Genomic DNA, 14801 nt, shown 5'->3' with positions numbered 1-14801 from the left:
TTATGAAAGAAAAGACTCAGATCACCAACTAACAGTTACTTATTTATTCAATATGATGAGAAGATCAAAAGTGTGTTCCCAGCTGGGGGCTCTTTATCTCCAACCACCATTAGCACACAAGCATCAGGAAAGTTGAGAAGAGCAGCCCCGAACCTTCCTGACAGGAGTTTAAGTATCCTTAACCACACCCACAGTCCATTTGTCCATTTCTTTGTTTCAGTCCATTTCTTCTCGTCACCTCTTCCATGGGCCCGCTGCCAGTTCCAGAATTGTTGTGCCCTTGTTTACACCATATATGGACTTCCTCTGGTATATTGTCAATTCATTATCTTACACAATGTTATCCGACTCCGCTTATCCTATACTGAACATCCTGCCCTAGTACATACCCTCAGCTGAGAATGGTATACCATAACAGTTTTGATAAAGAAAACACCCATGTAAAGGGTTAAATTCCCATGGTTGACAGTTGGACTTTCAAAACTCCAACAGTTCAAAACACCAATATTTCAACAATAGTTGATTGTTTCTTTTTTTCCTTTCCATCAAAGAGACCAAATAATCACAGAATTTGCAGAGAGGCCTGAATACTTCTGGGAGAGTTCTCCACATAATCTCTCAGCAACAACCAGAGAAATCACAGAAAATGAGACCAAAGAAGCCCCCCAAAAGCACATAACATCCCCGAAGATCAGGAGCTATGTGCGTTTTGACAGTCTAACGGCGATTCCGGTGCTTTTTAAGGATAATTTCACGAAGCTGCCCAAGTGGGAGTTTGAAGATATTTACGTGCGGAGCGAAGAGGAGAGACGGCCGGTAAACACAATCTGTTCATCTGCACTGTGAGTTACCTGTGAAGTGATGCTTGTAAAACCATGACTTGCCTTGTTTAGGTCTGTACGAAGTCGCTTCAGCTCTCCAAGGATGAGGATTTTCAGAAGGCCACTTTGTGGAACATCCAGCTCTGGCTACACGAAGACCACCTCGATATGAACGAGTGGAATCGCCTGGCGCATTTCAACAACCCGTTTGGGTTCATGGAATATCACTCTAACGGTACATGTTTGTTCAGAGTGCGCTATACACCTCACAGACTCACCGAATTGTATTTGTTCAGTGGGCACAGTCTGAGGGTTTGACCTGACTGTGCACACAGCACCATTAATAGATTTAGTTAATCTGATTTAATTTTAGTGATCTCAGTTTGCACACCATGCTTTGCCTTAAGTCTTTATTTGAGCTGATCGGGAGATATAAAACCAGTGTTGGATTTGATTTTTAAACCTAAGTTTAGACAGCTACATTGTGCTCTTGGTGTGATCTTTGCAGGATGCCCCATCCAGTGAAAGAGAAAACTGTGATCTAAACCACAAGTGTCTACATTGCTAATCATTTGAACATCTTTCCATAAATACATGCAATATAATTGGTATCCAAGGGGCACTCGGGTGGCACAGCGATAAAATTCACCAGCCTCAGTGGTGCTTTTGGCCTGTCGGGCGTCTGCCTAATGTCCAGTGAGATGGCCAAAACGGCCTAGCCATTTGGACGCACACTGGTCAGTGCGCTCTCAGTGCCAGTCCCAAGCCTGGATAGGAATAAGAGGGTTGGATCAGGAAGGGCATCCAGCCTAAAAACTGTGTCAAGTCTGGGATATAAAACAAGTGGTAGATTTGATTGACAGGCCTAGGCTTAGACAGCTACATTGTGCTTTTGGTGTGATCTTTGCAGGTTGCACCATTCAACGAGACAAGAAAACTGTGATCTAAGTCACGAGTGCTAGTGTACATACTCTAATTGGTATCCAAGGGTGCTTGGGTGGCACAGTGGTAAAATAAGGATCCAGGGTTCAAATCTAAGTGGTGCTATTGGCTGGTCGGGCACCTGCCTAGACATGATTGGCTAATGTCCAGTGAGATGGCCAAAACGGCCTAGCCATTTGGACGCACACTGATCAGTGCGCTCTCAGCGCCAGTCCCAAGCCTGGATAGAAATAAGAGGGTTGGATCAGGAAGGGCATCCAGTGTACAAACTGTGCCAAGTCTGGTATGAATACCTGATCTGATGTGGTGACCCGTGTGGTATGGTATCCAATGTAGAGGTCATTCTGGTTCTTGAAGACTGATGCTGCAGTGGTTAATAACATACTAAAGGTCTTAACATGCTACTAAGTGTATTATTTATACAGATATTATCTAGCCAAAAGTATGTGGACACCTGACTCCAGACATCCCATTTTAAAACCATAGGTCATCCATAGGTCATAATATGAGGCCATATATTCTTCTGCTGATGCTTTGCACGAGAAGAACAAGAAGAAGAGTGTTTGTAAGGTCAGGCAGAAGTTTAACAAGTAGGTCTGCTTCCCAATCAACATTCCAGTTCATCCCAAAGCTGCTATTTGGATTTGAAGTCAGGGGTTAGTGCAGGTCACTGAGGTTTCTTCACACCAAACTAAATACAGGAACCTTAGAACATTAGATAGGGTGTCCTTATACTTTAGGTCATGTGCACTGGTGTGTATTTGTCACTGCACACACACAAAACTGTCATGTCACTCATCATTTGTCTAGCCTAAACTTTTGTTTAACTAGTAGGTGCAGTCCATGTGCAAATGATTAGCAGTGCACACAATACTATTAATATAATCATTTACATTTACATTTACATTTTAAGCATTTAGCAGACGCCTTTATCCAAAGCGACTTACAGTACAGTTACAGTATACAATCTGAGCAATTGAGGGTTAAGGGCCTTGCTCAAGGGCCCAACAGCAGCAACCTGGTAGTGGTGAGGCTTGAACCAGCAACCATTTAATTACTAGTCCAGTACCCTAACCACTAGGCTACGGCTTGCCCTAATCACACCCGATGCATATCCAGTTCCCAATATCTCTTTTCTGACATCTAAGATGAATAACCTGTCCTTTTTTCTTTTTCTTTTTTTTAAAGACATTATACCGGTGGCAGATTTGATCCCCAAGCCCATATTCCCCCAGATGTTAGCGGTGCCTGAAGATGCCCTGGATGGCTGCATTCGCTGTGCTGTAGTGGGCACCGGCGGCATTCTGAACGGCTCCAAAATGGGCAAAGAAATCGACTCCCATCATTATGTCTTTCGGTGAGGATGTGAAATAATTCCCACAGCTCCTGTCTCACTGGTGTCTTATCTTTATGAATTTGAAAGCCGCACAGCTTTCCACAGTGCACAGCTCTTATCTCACTGACCTTTGTTTGCTCGTCTGTTCCGCACAGAGTCAACGGGGCAGTCATCAAAGGCCACGAGGAGGACGTTGGAAACAGAACCGACGTCTATGTGCACACTTCGTTCTCTTTATCCCAGGGTATGATCACGCTGAAGGAGTACGGCTTCAACCGCATTCCGCAAGATGAGGTTTGTAACGTGCGCATGGATTCCAGGACCACAGTGACCTCAGGTTACCAGTGATCAGAAAGTCACTGGTTCAAGTACCACCAACTTGATAAAGTTGTATTCATTTCCTTATATTAAATCATATTTATATCGGGTCGGAGGAGGCGTGAGCAGCAATATACCCACCTCAACTGCAATCAGGGATCCCCCAGCAGCGGAAGACAAACTGACTACACTAAAATGGGAGAAAATGCATAAATAAAAATAATATATAATAATATTTATCTCTGTTAACGTAATAAACACATAATCCAACACATTTCTGTTTAAACCCAGGGAATTATCTATGTAATGATTCCAGAGGGACTACGAGATTTCGAGTGGCTTGATGGCCTGCTTGAGCGTAAAACAGTGACTCGGGGGTCCTACGCAGGTTACACGTAAGACCGATTTATACCACTGTGCCACCCAAACACCAAAACCACACAACTTAAATAAAATTTTAAACTAAAAATGAAAATATAAAATTTAAACATATATTAAATATGGAAGTAATTCCTGATTTACATTTAATATATGAGTGCATTTTAGATAACAAGATGTAATCATACCTGTGTGATTTGTCTCTGTTTTGCTGTTTAGGCCCTTTTCTTACTACGGTGACCACTTAAGTGAGGACAGATTTTACGTCCTGCATCCCGATTTTATGAGATATATCCGAAACAGGTTCGAAGCAGATTGTTATTGATACTTTTCATTTTCCTACAATCCTGGTCAAATTCATGGACAATATGAGCTAGTAATTAGCAATTAGCTATACAGATTCTGACAGATGCCATGGATTTGTACTTGGATTTGGTCAGGGTTATTCCTGGACCAGGAGGAATTACAGCCGGTGCGGGAGCCATGATGTTATTCATAATAACACACAACCCAGAGTGATTTAGTGCTTTTATACAAGGTTTAAATGATAATAAAATAAAACAAATAACTCACAGAATTTAAAATGCTCTATTTTAGTGTAAACACAGAACTTTTAATGTAAATGTAATTTTAAATATTTTTTTTAACCCATTTTACCCAATTGCGCTATGCTTCCTCTCTACTGGTGCTGACCCCCGCCCCGATTGAGGAGAGCGAACTGTCACACGCTCCCTCCAACACGTGAGCAGTAGCCGACTGCATCTTTTCACCTGTACAAGGCGAGTTAATATGTGGATTAGCTTTGTGCACAGAGAGCCACACCCTGATCAGCATTATTCCTCGACTGCGCAGACGTCATCAATCAGCCAGTAGAGGTCGTAATTGCATCAGTTATTAGGTCCCCATCTGGCTGAACAACAGCAGAGCTGGGATTCGATGCGATGTAGTTGAAATCCCAGCTCTGGTATGTTAGCGTATTTTACCGCTGCACCACCTGAGCGGTCCCGAATGAAATCTAAATTAATGCAGTGGATCACAAATCCCGACTTTTCCTCTCTTCTTTAACTGCTTAATTAAATAACATCCCTCACATTTGATTTTTTGCTTTCAGGTTCTTGAAATCTGAAAGTCTGGAGAGTATATACTGGCATTTATTTAGACCCACCAATGGGGCATTTGCACTCTTCCTGGCTCTTCATACCTGTGATGAAGTAAGCACACCCAGGACATACTGGATTATTTATTTTCAGATCTGTGATTGTAACAGTTACAGTCACTGTAATGTAAAGTTATTGTACTATTTTTTTACCATTTAAAACCCCCTAAATTTAAATCAGGGGGCTTTTTAACCTGCAGAACATGCAACACTGAAGAACATGCAAATTCCACACAGAAAGAAGCCTAGCTGCACAAACCCAGGGCCTTATTGCTGTAAGGCAATGAAGAAGGGCCTGGGTTTGGGCAGCTAGGGTGCTTTCTGTGTGGAATTTGCATGTTCTCCCTGTGTTTGCCCCCCAACCCCCTCCCCCCCAAAGTCCACAGACATACAGTCAGGCCTACTGTGGTGTCGACTAGCAACCTGTTCGAGATTATTATATATAATAATAATAATAATATATATATATATATATATTATATTTTTATGTCAGGTAAATGCATATGGATTCATCACTGAAGATTACGATAAATACAACAACTACTACTATGAAAAAGCATCAAAGACCGAAGTGGTTTTCTACATCAACCACGACTACAGCCTGGAGATCAAGACCTGGAAGAAGCTGCATGATTTAGGAATCATTAAGCTTTACCAGAGAAAGGAAACCTGACTGTAGTTTTATTCAGCCTGCGTTTGTTACATGTTATGTTTTTGAGCAGCTCACACTTTATTAATTGAATGGGTCAGTCATACTGTATATGAATGCTTTGTTTTACATTTACTTCGTTGGCATTTAGCACTTTGGACCAAAGTTAAGGTCAAGGGCCTTGCTAAGGGCCCAACAATGGCAACCTGGCAGTGATGGTGCTTGAAACAGTGACTTTGCAGTTATGAGAAGCTGAAAGAAGAAGAACAAGTCCAGCATTTCATATTTTTACTCAGGATGAAACTGTTAACTGTTACATATTAAAACATTTTGTGTGTGTGTGTGTGTTTGTAATGAATACGTTTAACACTTAATTTAATACCAAATACTGGAGTGACATCTTATTATAAAGCTGCGAATCGTAATTAGGGTCCCAGGGAATGCAGGAGCCTATTACAGCTGTCAATAAGTGCTACCCATTGTGCCGTCTCCTTTTGAAAAAAACAGCTCTTTGCTGTAGCACTCCAACTGTCATCCTTATGTGTGTGTGTGTGTGTGTGTATAGGTGCCAGAAATGTGTACACATTTTAATAGAGGTTACGTATGAACTTATTCCAAGCTGAACTGAAATACAGTAACTGTAAACTATGAAGTATTCACAGGTGACTTATATTCATCCCTTGGTGTATAGGTTTATATTATATAGATTTATATTGCATATAAAATTATCTTATTATGCACATACATTTACCACATGATACAATATATACTTTGTTCTATTGTTTAAAGCAATATTAGTGCTTATACTGAAGTAGTATTTGTGTGACTAGGGAGTACTGCAATACACTAAAGCATCGGTATCAGCACTGTGGGCATTCCAGTACATTTTGATGCCTTGGCTCTTGGGTTGAAAATATTCGGGGGGTGTAATTGTTGGGGGATTATTGGTTTGTATGCCTAGTTAGCTGGTGGTAGAGTGGTAGGGCCTAGTTTACCTACCATCAAGGGTTTTCTTGTGAGGCCAGACTTTGGTGGTATTATGAAGAGTGTTATACTGATTTGTCTTCTACCCTGTCCTGTGACTTTAATGCCTTTAATATCTTAATATTTAAATATTAATTTATTTATACAGATATTCTGTTTAACCGTGTTCGACACTTCCCTCAAAATACGACTCGATTTGAATAAGTGTAATTGTAGTTCTCTACAGGCAGGCGGCGCTGTTACACTAGAGTTTTAACTGCGGTGCATTTTGCATAATACCCCAGATAATACAGGATATGCATAAGCATTCAAATGAGGTTATAAAGGGCAAAAACCTGCATTTGTATTGGTAAACCATAAATAATAACCTGATGTCAGATGTCAATTTAGCTCAAATGTTCATATTTATTCATTTTTTTCTATTTATTATATCTGGATGAGAACAGTTGCTGTAATTCTATCAGTATGACATTTACATGTACATTTTGTGAATTCCTTGTATCTTACATCTTTATATTTCAGTTTATTTCTTATAAATACATCCAGTTTTCTGTTCATTCTGTTCCCTTTGTTGCTAAAACAATGCAAATTTCATTTCCCTTTGTGGGATAATAAAAGGCTCTTCTCTTATCTCATCTTATCTTATATGCATATCAGATTTGGTCCAACATTCGATGATCATAATGCAAAGTAAACTCTATATTTACTTGGTTAAATGTATACCATGGGATTCTTATATGGCCGTGTTTAAAAAAAGATGAGTAGATGATGAGTAGATCAAATCCACCTGCTAAAAGTCATCTGGGTGTGTGCTTCAATTGAAAGGATCATATTCAAGAAGGTTAATTGTAAAACACTATCAGTTTCACAAATGGATGCCTTTCTTTGTCATATGTACATATACCATTGTATGGTATTGTGAGGAGTAAGGGTCTTGCCCAACAATGACTGTTTAACAGAGCTGGGATTTGGTTTCTGTGCGGTGACTGGTCAAATGTGGCTCCACAATGATAAGATTGGTCAAATGTTTAGCCTGCAAGGAGGATTTCTGCTCAGCGATTGGCTGGTGAACGTTGGAGCAATGAATTTGATCGATCCTGGCAGTCCAACATTGTCCAGTATTTCCAGAACTTTGCCAGATGATCAAAGGCCATTGGCACCACAACCATTCAACCATTCATTGATAGCCCATATGGATTTTCTTAGCTGTATTATCAGCTGTTCCTGACATGTAACCAACCTGCCTGGTACCAACAACTATGTAACGGTCTTTATGATTTTATGCATTGTGTTGCTACCCTGTGGTCAGTTTATTAAATAATTGTGTTCCTTAAAAGTGGCTGCACAGTATGTAAATGGTTTGTGGTCAAAAGTAAGCAGACACCTGGCCGCTCAGGTGGCGCAGCGGTAAAAACACACGCTGGAACCAGAGCTGGGATCTCCAATACATCGTATCGAATCTCAGCTCTGCCTGCCGGCTAAGGCTGAGAGGCCACATGAACAACGATTGGCCTGTTGTTCAGATATGGGCAGGCTAAGCCGGATGGGGTCTCTCTCCCATGACTGGTGCAATTACGACCTCTGCTGGCTGATTGATGGCGCCTGCACAGAGATGAGAAAAGAGTGCTCTCAGGGTGTGTCTCTCTGTACACAACGCTGAGCTGCACTGCACTCGTCAAAGTGTAGGTGATAAGATGCATACGGCATGCTGCCCACGTGTCGGAGGGGGCGTGGGTTAGCTTCGTTCTCCTCAATCAGAGCAGGGATCGGCGTTGGTGGGGAGGAGGCATGACGCAATTGGGCAATTGGACGCGCTAAAAAGGAGAAAAAGGGGAGAAAATGCATAAAAAAAGAAAAAAAAAAGTAAGCAGACACCTGACCATGAGATTGTTTGACATCCTACTCCAGTACCATGGGCATTAATGCAGATTTACCCCCTTTATGTGGGGGTTACATCCTCCACCATTTGGGAAAGCTGGGAGTATGGCTGTGTTCATTTGTCAGGTCTGGCACCAATGCTAGATGAGACTGTTCATCACAAACATCTTGGGGTTGAGATCAGGGCACTGTGCAGGCCACTAGAGTTTCTTCACACCAAACTGGTCAAAGCATAAAGTCTTTATGGATCTGACTTTGTGCACAGTGGCACATTCATGCCCCCAAAAAGTTATAAATTCGCCCCCTATATGTGGCTGTTACATACCCCACCAGTGGGAAGGCTTTCCACAAGATTTTGGAGTATGCCTGTGTTTATTTGTGAGGTCTGGCACCAATGCTGGATGAGACTGTCTGACTCGCACAGGATGTTCCAGTTCATCCCAAAGCTTTGTGCACAATGGCACAGTCATGCCCCCCAAAAAGTATAGTATGTAATAAATGTATGTTCTTCAGCATGCATGTGATCTTAAGTGTATGGGGGTAATCAGAGAGACCCCAGCAGTTAGACACCCACTTAACTGTGCGTTACTCTGCGTGGAGGAACAGTAGGATTGTTTGGGGGAGGAGTTGTGCGGCACTCACACGCGCGCGCCCACACGAGCGCTCATTTCTGTGTTCTGACAAACACGTTTTCTTGCACTAGGACTAAAATCCACCTGCTGCAGCTTCTGGGATTAACACTCGTCCTGTTCTGTGCTGAAGTGAGCGGGTGTTAGATGATCATCAGAGATCCGAACAGCAGCTCCGGTTGTGCACGGTAAGTTGACAGCGTGTAAACAGCGGCTGTAGAGATCCTGGCGCGTGCCAGGTGAGGGACAGTGGGTGACCCTGTCATACACACACACACACACACACACACACACACACACACACACACACACACACACACACACACACACACACACACACATTTTACTGCTCACATTTGGACATTGCAATTTGTTATTTATACAAGGACCTATTTATTTAATATATATTATTTGTGTTATAAATATGAATGTCCATATTTGTCATGCCAATAAAGCTTTGTTTGAGTAAAGTTCATTAGAGGAACTATTAGTGGAACTGTTAGTGGAACTGTTAGAGGAACTGTTAGTGGAACTGTTAGTGGAACTGTTAGAGGAACTGTTAGTTGAACTGTTAGAGGAAATATTAAAGGACTGTTAGTGGAACTATTAGAGGAACTGTTAGAGGAACTATTAGACTATTAGATAAACTATTAGAGGAACTGTTAGAGGAACTATTAGACTATTAGATAAACTATTAGAGGAACTGTTAGAGGAACTATTAGACTATTAGATAAACTATTAGAGGAACTGTTAGAGGAACTATTAGTGGAACTGTTAGAGGAACTATTAGACTATTAGATAAACTATTAGAGGAACTGTTAGAGGAACTATTAGACTATTAGATAAACTATTAGAGGAACTGTTAGAGGAACTATTAGTGGAACTGTTAGAGGAACTATTAGACTATTAGATAAACTATTAGAGGACCTGTTAGAGGAACTATTAGACTATTAGATAAACTATTAGAGGAACTGTTGGAGAAACTATTAGAGGAATTTTAGATGAACTATTAGTGGAACTCTTAGAGGAACTGTTAGATTAACTATTAGATGAACTGTTAGAAAAACTATTAGTGGAACTGTTGGAATAACTATCAAAGAAACTGTTAGAGGAACTATTAGACTATTAGATAAACTATTAGAGGGATTGTTGGAGAAACTATTAGAGGAACTGTTAGTGGAACTGTTAGAAGAACTATTAGATAAACTGTTAGAGGAACTATTGGAAGAACTACTAGAGAAACTGTTGGAGGAACTATTAGAGGAACTGTTAGAGGAACTGTTGGAGAAACTGTTGGAGAAACTATTAGAGGAACTGTTAGAGGAACAGTTAGAGGAACTGTTAGAGAAACTGTTAGATTAACTATTAGAGGAACTGTTAGAGGAACTATTAGTGGAACTGTTAGATTAACTATTAGAGGAACTGTTAGAAGAACTGTTGACTGTTAGAGGAACTATTAGAGGAACTGTTAGACAAACTTTTAAAAAATATATTAGAAGAACTATTAGGAGAACTATTAGAAGAACTATTAGTGGGACAGTTGGAGAAACCATCAAAGGAACTGTTAGAGGAACTGTTAGATGAACTGTTAGAGGAACTTAGCCCCAAGTCTGTAAAAATGTAAGCAATACGTATATAAGGTTCTTCACTTATCCTTGTATATCACGCCGTCTGTGTGTAATGACTTACCATTAACACATTTTCTTTCTTTTTCTCTTAGAACCTTCCGTGATGTTCCAGGATGAAAGAATGCACCTACAACGGATGAGACGAACGTATAGCATGGAGTCAATTCATCTTGAGGTTGATACCATATAGCTCGTCTCTGTTGACGGGAGCAGGAAAAAGTGGAAGTAAAGATGGAAATATTTCTGAGGGTCTGAATTGAGACTAAAACTTACTGGAGTTGTACAGCAGCCATGGGTAAAGAGCAGGACCTGCTGACGGCTGTGAAGAACGGAGATGTCCTCACAGCTCATAAACTTCTTGCCAAGATCAAGGCCAGTCGGAATAGTGAGTGAATCACATTCTTTGTATATTTTTATTTGAAAGTCATTTACACTTACACATCGATAATTTATATTATAACTAATAATTTATTTACATTATTAACACAATTCACTTTGCATCACATCTCATAATCCTCCAGTGCCCTTTATTTTGGCACATTTACTGCATGTAGGTGCTCGAGTGGTGCAGTAGTGGTGCACTAGCTCACTACTGCTGGGATCCAGGGTTTGAACTTCCAGTGTTGCTACTGACCGGTTGGGCATCTTGGGTTGAGGTGGCTGAGGCCCCGGGATGAATGTGGTGTCCTGTCTGGGGTGTGTTGGGGGATCTGTGATTTCAGGGGAACCTGTGATTTTGGGGAAACCAGTGATTTTGGGGGATCTGTGATTTCAGGGGAACCTGGGATATTGGGGAAACCAGTGATTTTGGGGGAAACCAGTGATCTTGGGGGAAACCTCTAATTTCGGGGAAACCAGTGATTTTTGGGAAACCGGTGATTTTGGGGGAAACCAGTGATTTTGGGGGAAACCAGTGATTTTGGAGAGACCTGTGATTTTGGGGAAACCACTGATTGTGAGGGAAACATGATTTTGGGGGGAAACCTGTGATTTGGGGGAAACCTGTGATTTGGGGGAAACCAGTGATTTTGGGGAACCTGTGATTTTGAGGGAGACCTGTGATTTTGGGGGAAACCAGCGATTTTGGGGAAACCAGTGTCCCTGACCAAGATAAAGTAGTGTTTAAACATTAAAATGAATTAATTTAATTTGTATTTTTTTATTTGCCATATATTACAACCTCGCTCTTGGCCTACAAAACAGGAAGTTGTCAAAAACAACTCATTGTCCAGTGGTTTTTAAGACATTACTTGTCAGATTTAAAGCTAGACTACCTGGCCAGATCTATCTATGACATGCCAAATGGAGATGTTTCCCACCCAAATCCAGCTGCCAGATCTCACAGATACCCATGATTGGCTGGCATTGAGTGATTTATAATAAAGGCATGATTAATAATGATGTTCCTCCATCCAAGAGAGCCTGTCCAATCAGCATCCAGCTCCTGACCACCAGCCTTCATGATTTTGTCCAGGCTGAAATTTCTTCGGACCACACTTGGGGGTCAAGCGCAAGTAAGTCAGTGTGTTGGTTGAGGTTGCAGTCGATTGGAAAAGCCTGATATTCGAAGCTTATTTTTGAACATAATTGTATTTAGTGCCACATTTAGCATGGAGCGGTTCGGGTCCTTTCTGTGTAAATGTGCATGTTCTCCCCGTGTCTGTGGGGGTTTCCACTGGGTGCTCCGGTTTCCTCCTACAATCCAAAGACATGCAGTCAGGTTAATTGGAGACACATTGCCCTATAGGTGAATGTGTGTGTGTAAGTATGTGTATCTGCCCTGCGATGGACTGGCACCCCGTCCAGGGTGTTACTGTATGCCTTGCGCCCATTGAAAAGCTGGGATAGGCTCCAGCAACCCCCCCTTCCCCATCCCGCGACCCTAGCTGGATAAACGGTTAAGACGGTGAGTGAGTGAGTGTTACAACTGAGGGCGGCGCAGTGGCTTGGTGGGTAGCACTGCCACCTCACAGCAAGAAGGTCCTGGGTTGGATTACCATGGGGGAAAGTTTGCATGTTCTCCTTGTGTCTGTGGGGGTTTCCACTGGGAGCCAAAAAACCTGCAATCAGGTTAATTGGTATTTGAGGTATTTCTTGCCTTTCGCCCGATAAATTGGACCCACCGCGACCCTATATAGGGTAAAGCGTTGGTAAAACAGACAGGTGGCAAAAACTTCTTGACAGTACTTACAAAAGTAGGTGGACATCACTCCTAGTTGTTAAGTTTGGGTGTTTTAGCCACACCCATTGCTAACAGCTGTATAAAACTATGAAGTCATTGATATAAAATAAATTACATAAGTTAATACAGCTGATTTATTCAGGCTCTTCGTGTTGCTTGTTGTTGATAACACACCCACAGTGGAGATAAATGGTTCTATATAATGGTTGTATATTAGGTTTCAGTTTGTCACATCATCACACGTATTCAGCGTGCGTTCGTGAGCCAGTCGACTCTGTTAATCGACTGCGGCTCATTTCACAGAGCGATACCCACATCAGATAGAGCGCCATTTAGAAAGAAAAGCCCACTGTTGAATGATACAAAGAGTGTTGTTAAACTGTGTGTGTGTGTGTGTGTGTGTGTGTGTGTTGGAGTTAGATGCATGGTGGGTGAGAAATGTCTGGAATTCTGTATCATGTCAAAACTTGAACTCCTCTCGAAAAGCCTGCGGGATTCATTTCAGCTGTACGCTTTTTTTGTAATACTCAGGCGGGCGTCTATAGGCAGAGCGCCCACTGAAAACTGGCCATGCCACGCTCATCTGTGTGGCACCTCTGTTACAGCACAACAGGCTCTGTGATTAACAAACATGAGTGCAGGAGTGGGACGCAGCCTGAAGTGTGGACAAACTTGGTTTCCAATCTCATAGAAGTGCTATTAGACATAACAGAATAAATGTAAATAAAAATGTAAAGCAAATTGTAGGTGTTTGGGTGGCGCAGCGGTCTACTACACGAGCCCACTACTGCTAAGATTTGAATTTGGCATTCGAATCATGTATAAAACCATGATTGCTATGTCTGGGGGAAAGGGTGGGGTGGTATCTCTTCAATGGCCAAAGCCCTGTGATGGATTGGCGTCCTGTGTTCCTGGTGGACCCTGAACCTGGACCTGTAAATTGTCAAATCTAATTTAAATATACGGCATATACTCATCGAGCACTTTATTGCTCAGAATGCCCACGCTGACCCATGCCCAATGCAGAAACCACCTACAGTGGGCATGTGAGCATCAGAACTACACCAAAATACAATGGAAGAAGCTGGTCTGGAATGATGAATGAGTGAGCATTGCTTAGCTTAATTTCCTTTGGGATTAATAAAGTATCCATCCATCCATCCATCCATCTCTACCTGTGGAAGAGACGGCACCAGGATGCACTATGGGAAGAAGGCAAGCTGGTGGAGGCATTTTCCTTGGGAACCTTGGGTCATAACATTCATATGGTTTGAGGAACATGTCTTGACCTCTAAACTCCCCAGATCTCAATCTGATCAAACATCTGTCCAACATACTGGAGGCTTAAAGGACCTGCTGCTAATGTCTTGGTGCTGGACACCACAGGACACCTCCAGAGGTCTTGAGGAGTTTGTGCTTCGGGTCAGATCTGTTTGGTCTGTATGAGTGGGGCCTGTAATTTGTTCCCTCATTATTTGTTCTAATTGATCTAGTTGCATCATATTGCGTCGAAACGTCACATATCACATCTTACCAACCAGTTTAATAGAGGTCAGGCATGTTAGCTTTGTGATTTCACCACCTTCTTTTAATCTGCTGTTTCAGTTATTTTGTCCACCACCTGAATGCGAAACAGTGTCTACAGTGCTGTGATTTGTCTGTAATTGACTATATGCCAGGAAACGATGGGTGGAAGAATTTAATCCATCTTGTTTTGTTCCCACCATGCTGAAAAAGGCCAAATCATTATAAAGGCGTACTGTTTCTTCAGTTCGGGTAAACAAGAGCAAGAGGAGAACGTCAGGAGCTGGAGTCTGATCGTGATGGTGATGTAGAGAGGTCTAAAAGAACATTTTAGCAAGTGTGGATGTGGCGCGACCTGGAGAAATTGGTAGAATGA

At 41.8% G+C, this 14801-nt stretch overlaps 1 protein-coding gene across 1 annotated transcript; it reads left to right on the top strand.

The window, feature by feature from the left end:
* Nucleotides 1–458: 458 nt before the first annotated feature.
* On the top strand, nt 459–5624 carry LOC134321583 (alpha-N-acetylgalactosaminide alpha-2,6-sialyltransferase 1-like). Its single transcript, XM_063003390.1, has 9 exons — nt 459–468; nt 623–816; nt 894–1056; nt 2952–3120; nt 3255–3393; nt 3709–3812; nt 4015–4098; nt 4907–5006; nt 5445–5624. The coding sequence occupies exons 1-9, from the start codon at nt 459–461 to the stop codon at nt 5622–5624; spliced, it is 1143 nt and encodes a 380-aa protein (XP_062859460.1).
* Nucleotides 5625–14801: the final 9177 nt, after the last annotated feature.

This window comes from Trichomycterus rosablanca, chromosome 10 (genome assembly GCF_030014385.1).
Source record: "Trichomycterus rosablanca isolate fTriRos1 chromosome 10, fTriRos1.hap1, whole genome shotgun sequence".
NCBI classification, from domain to species: Eukaryota; Metazoa; Chordata; class Actinopteri; order Siluriformes; family Trichomycteridae; genus Trichomycterus; species Trichomycterus rosablanca.
Note: the sequence above shows the minus strand (reverse complement) of the source record. Positions and strands in the feature narration are given on the sequence as shown.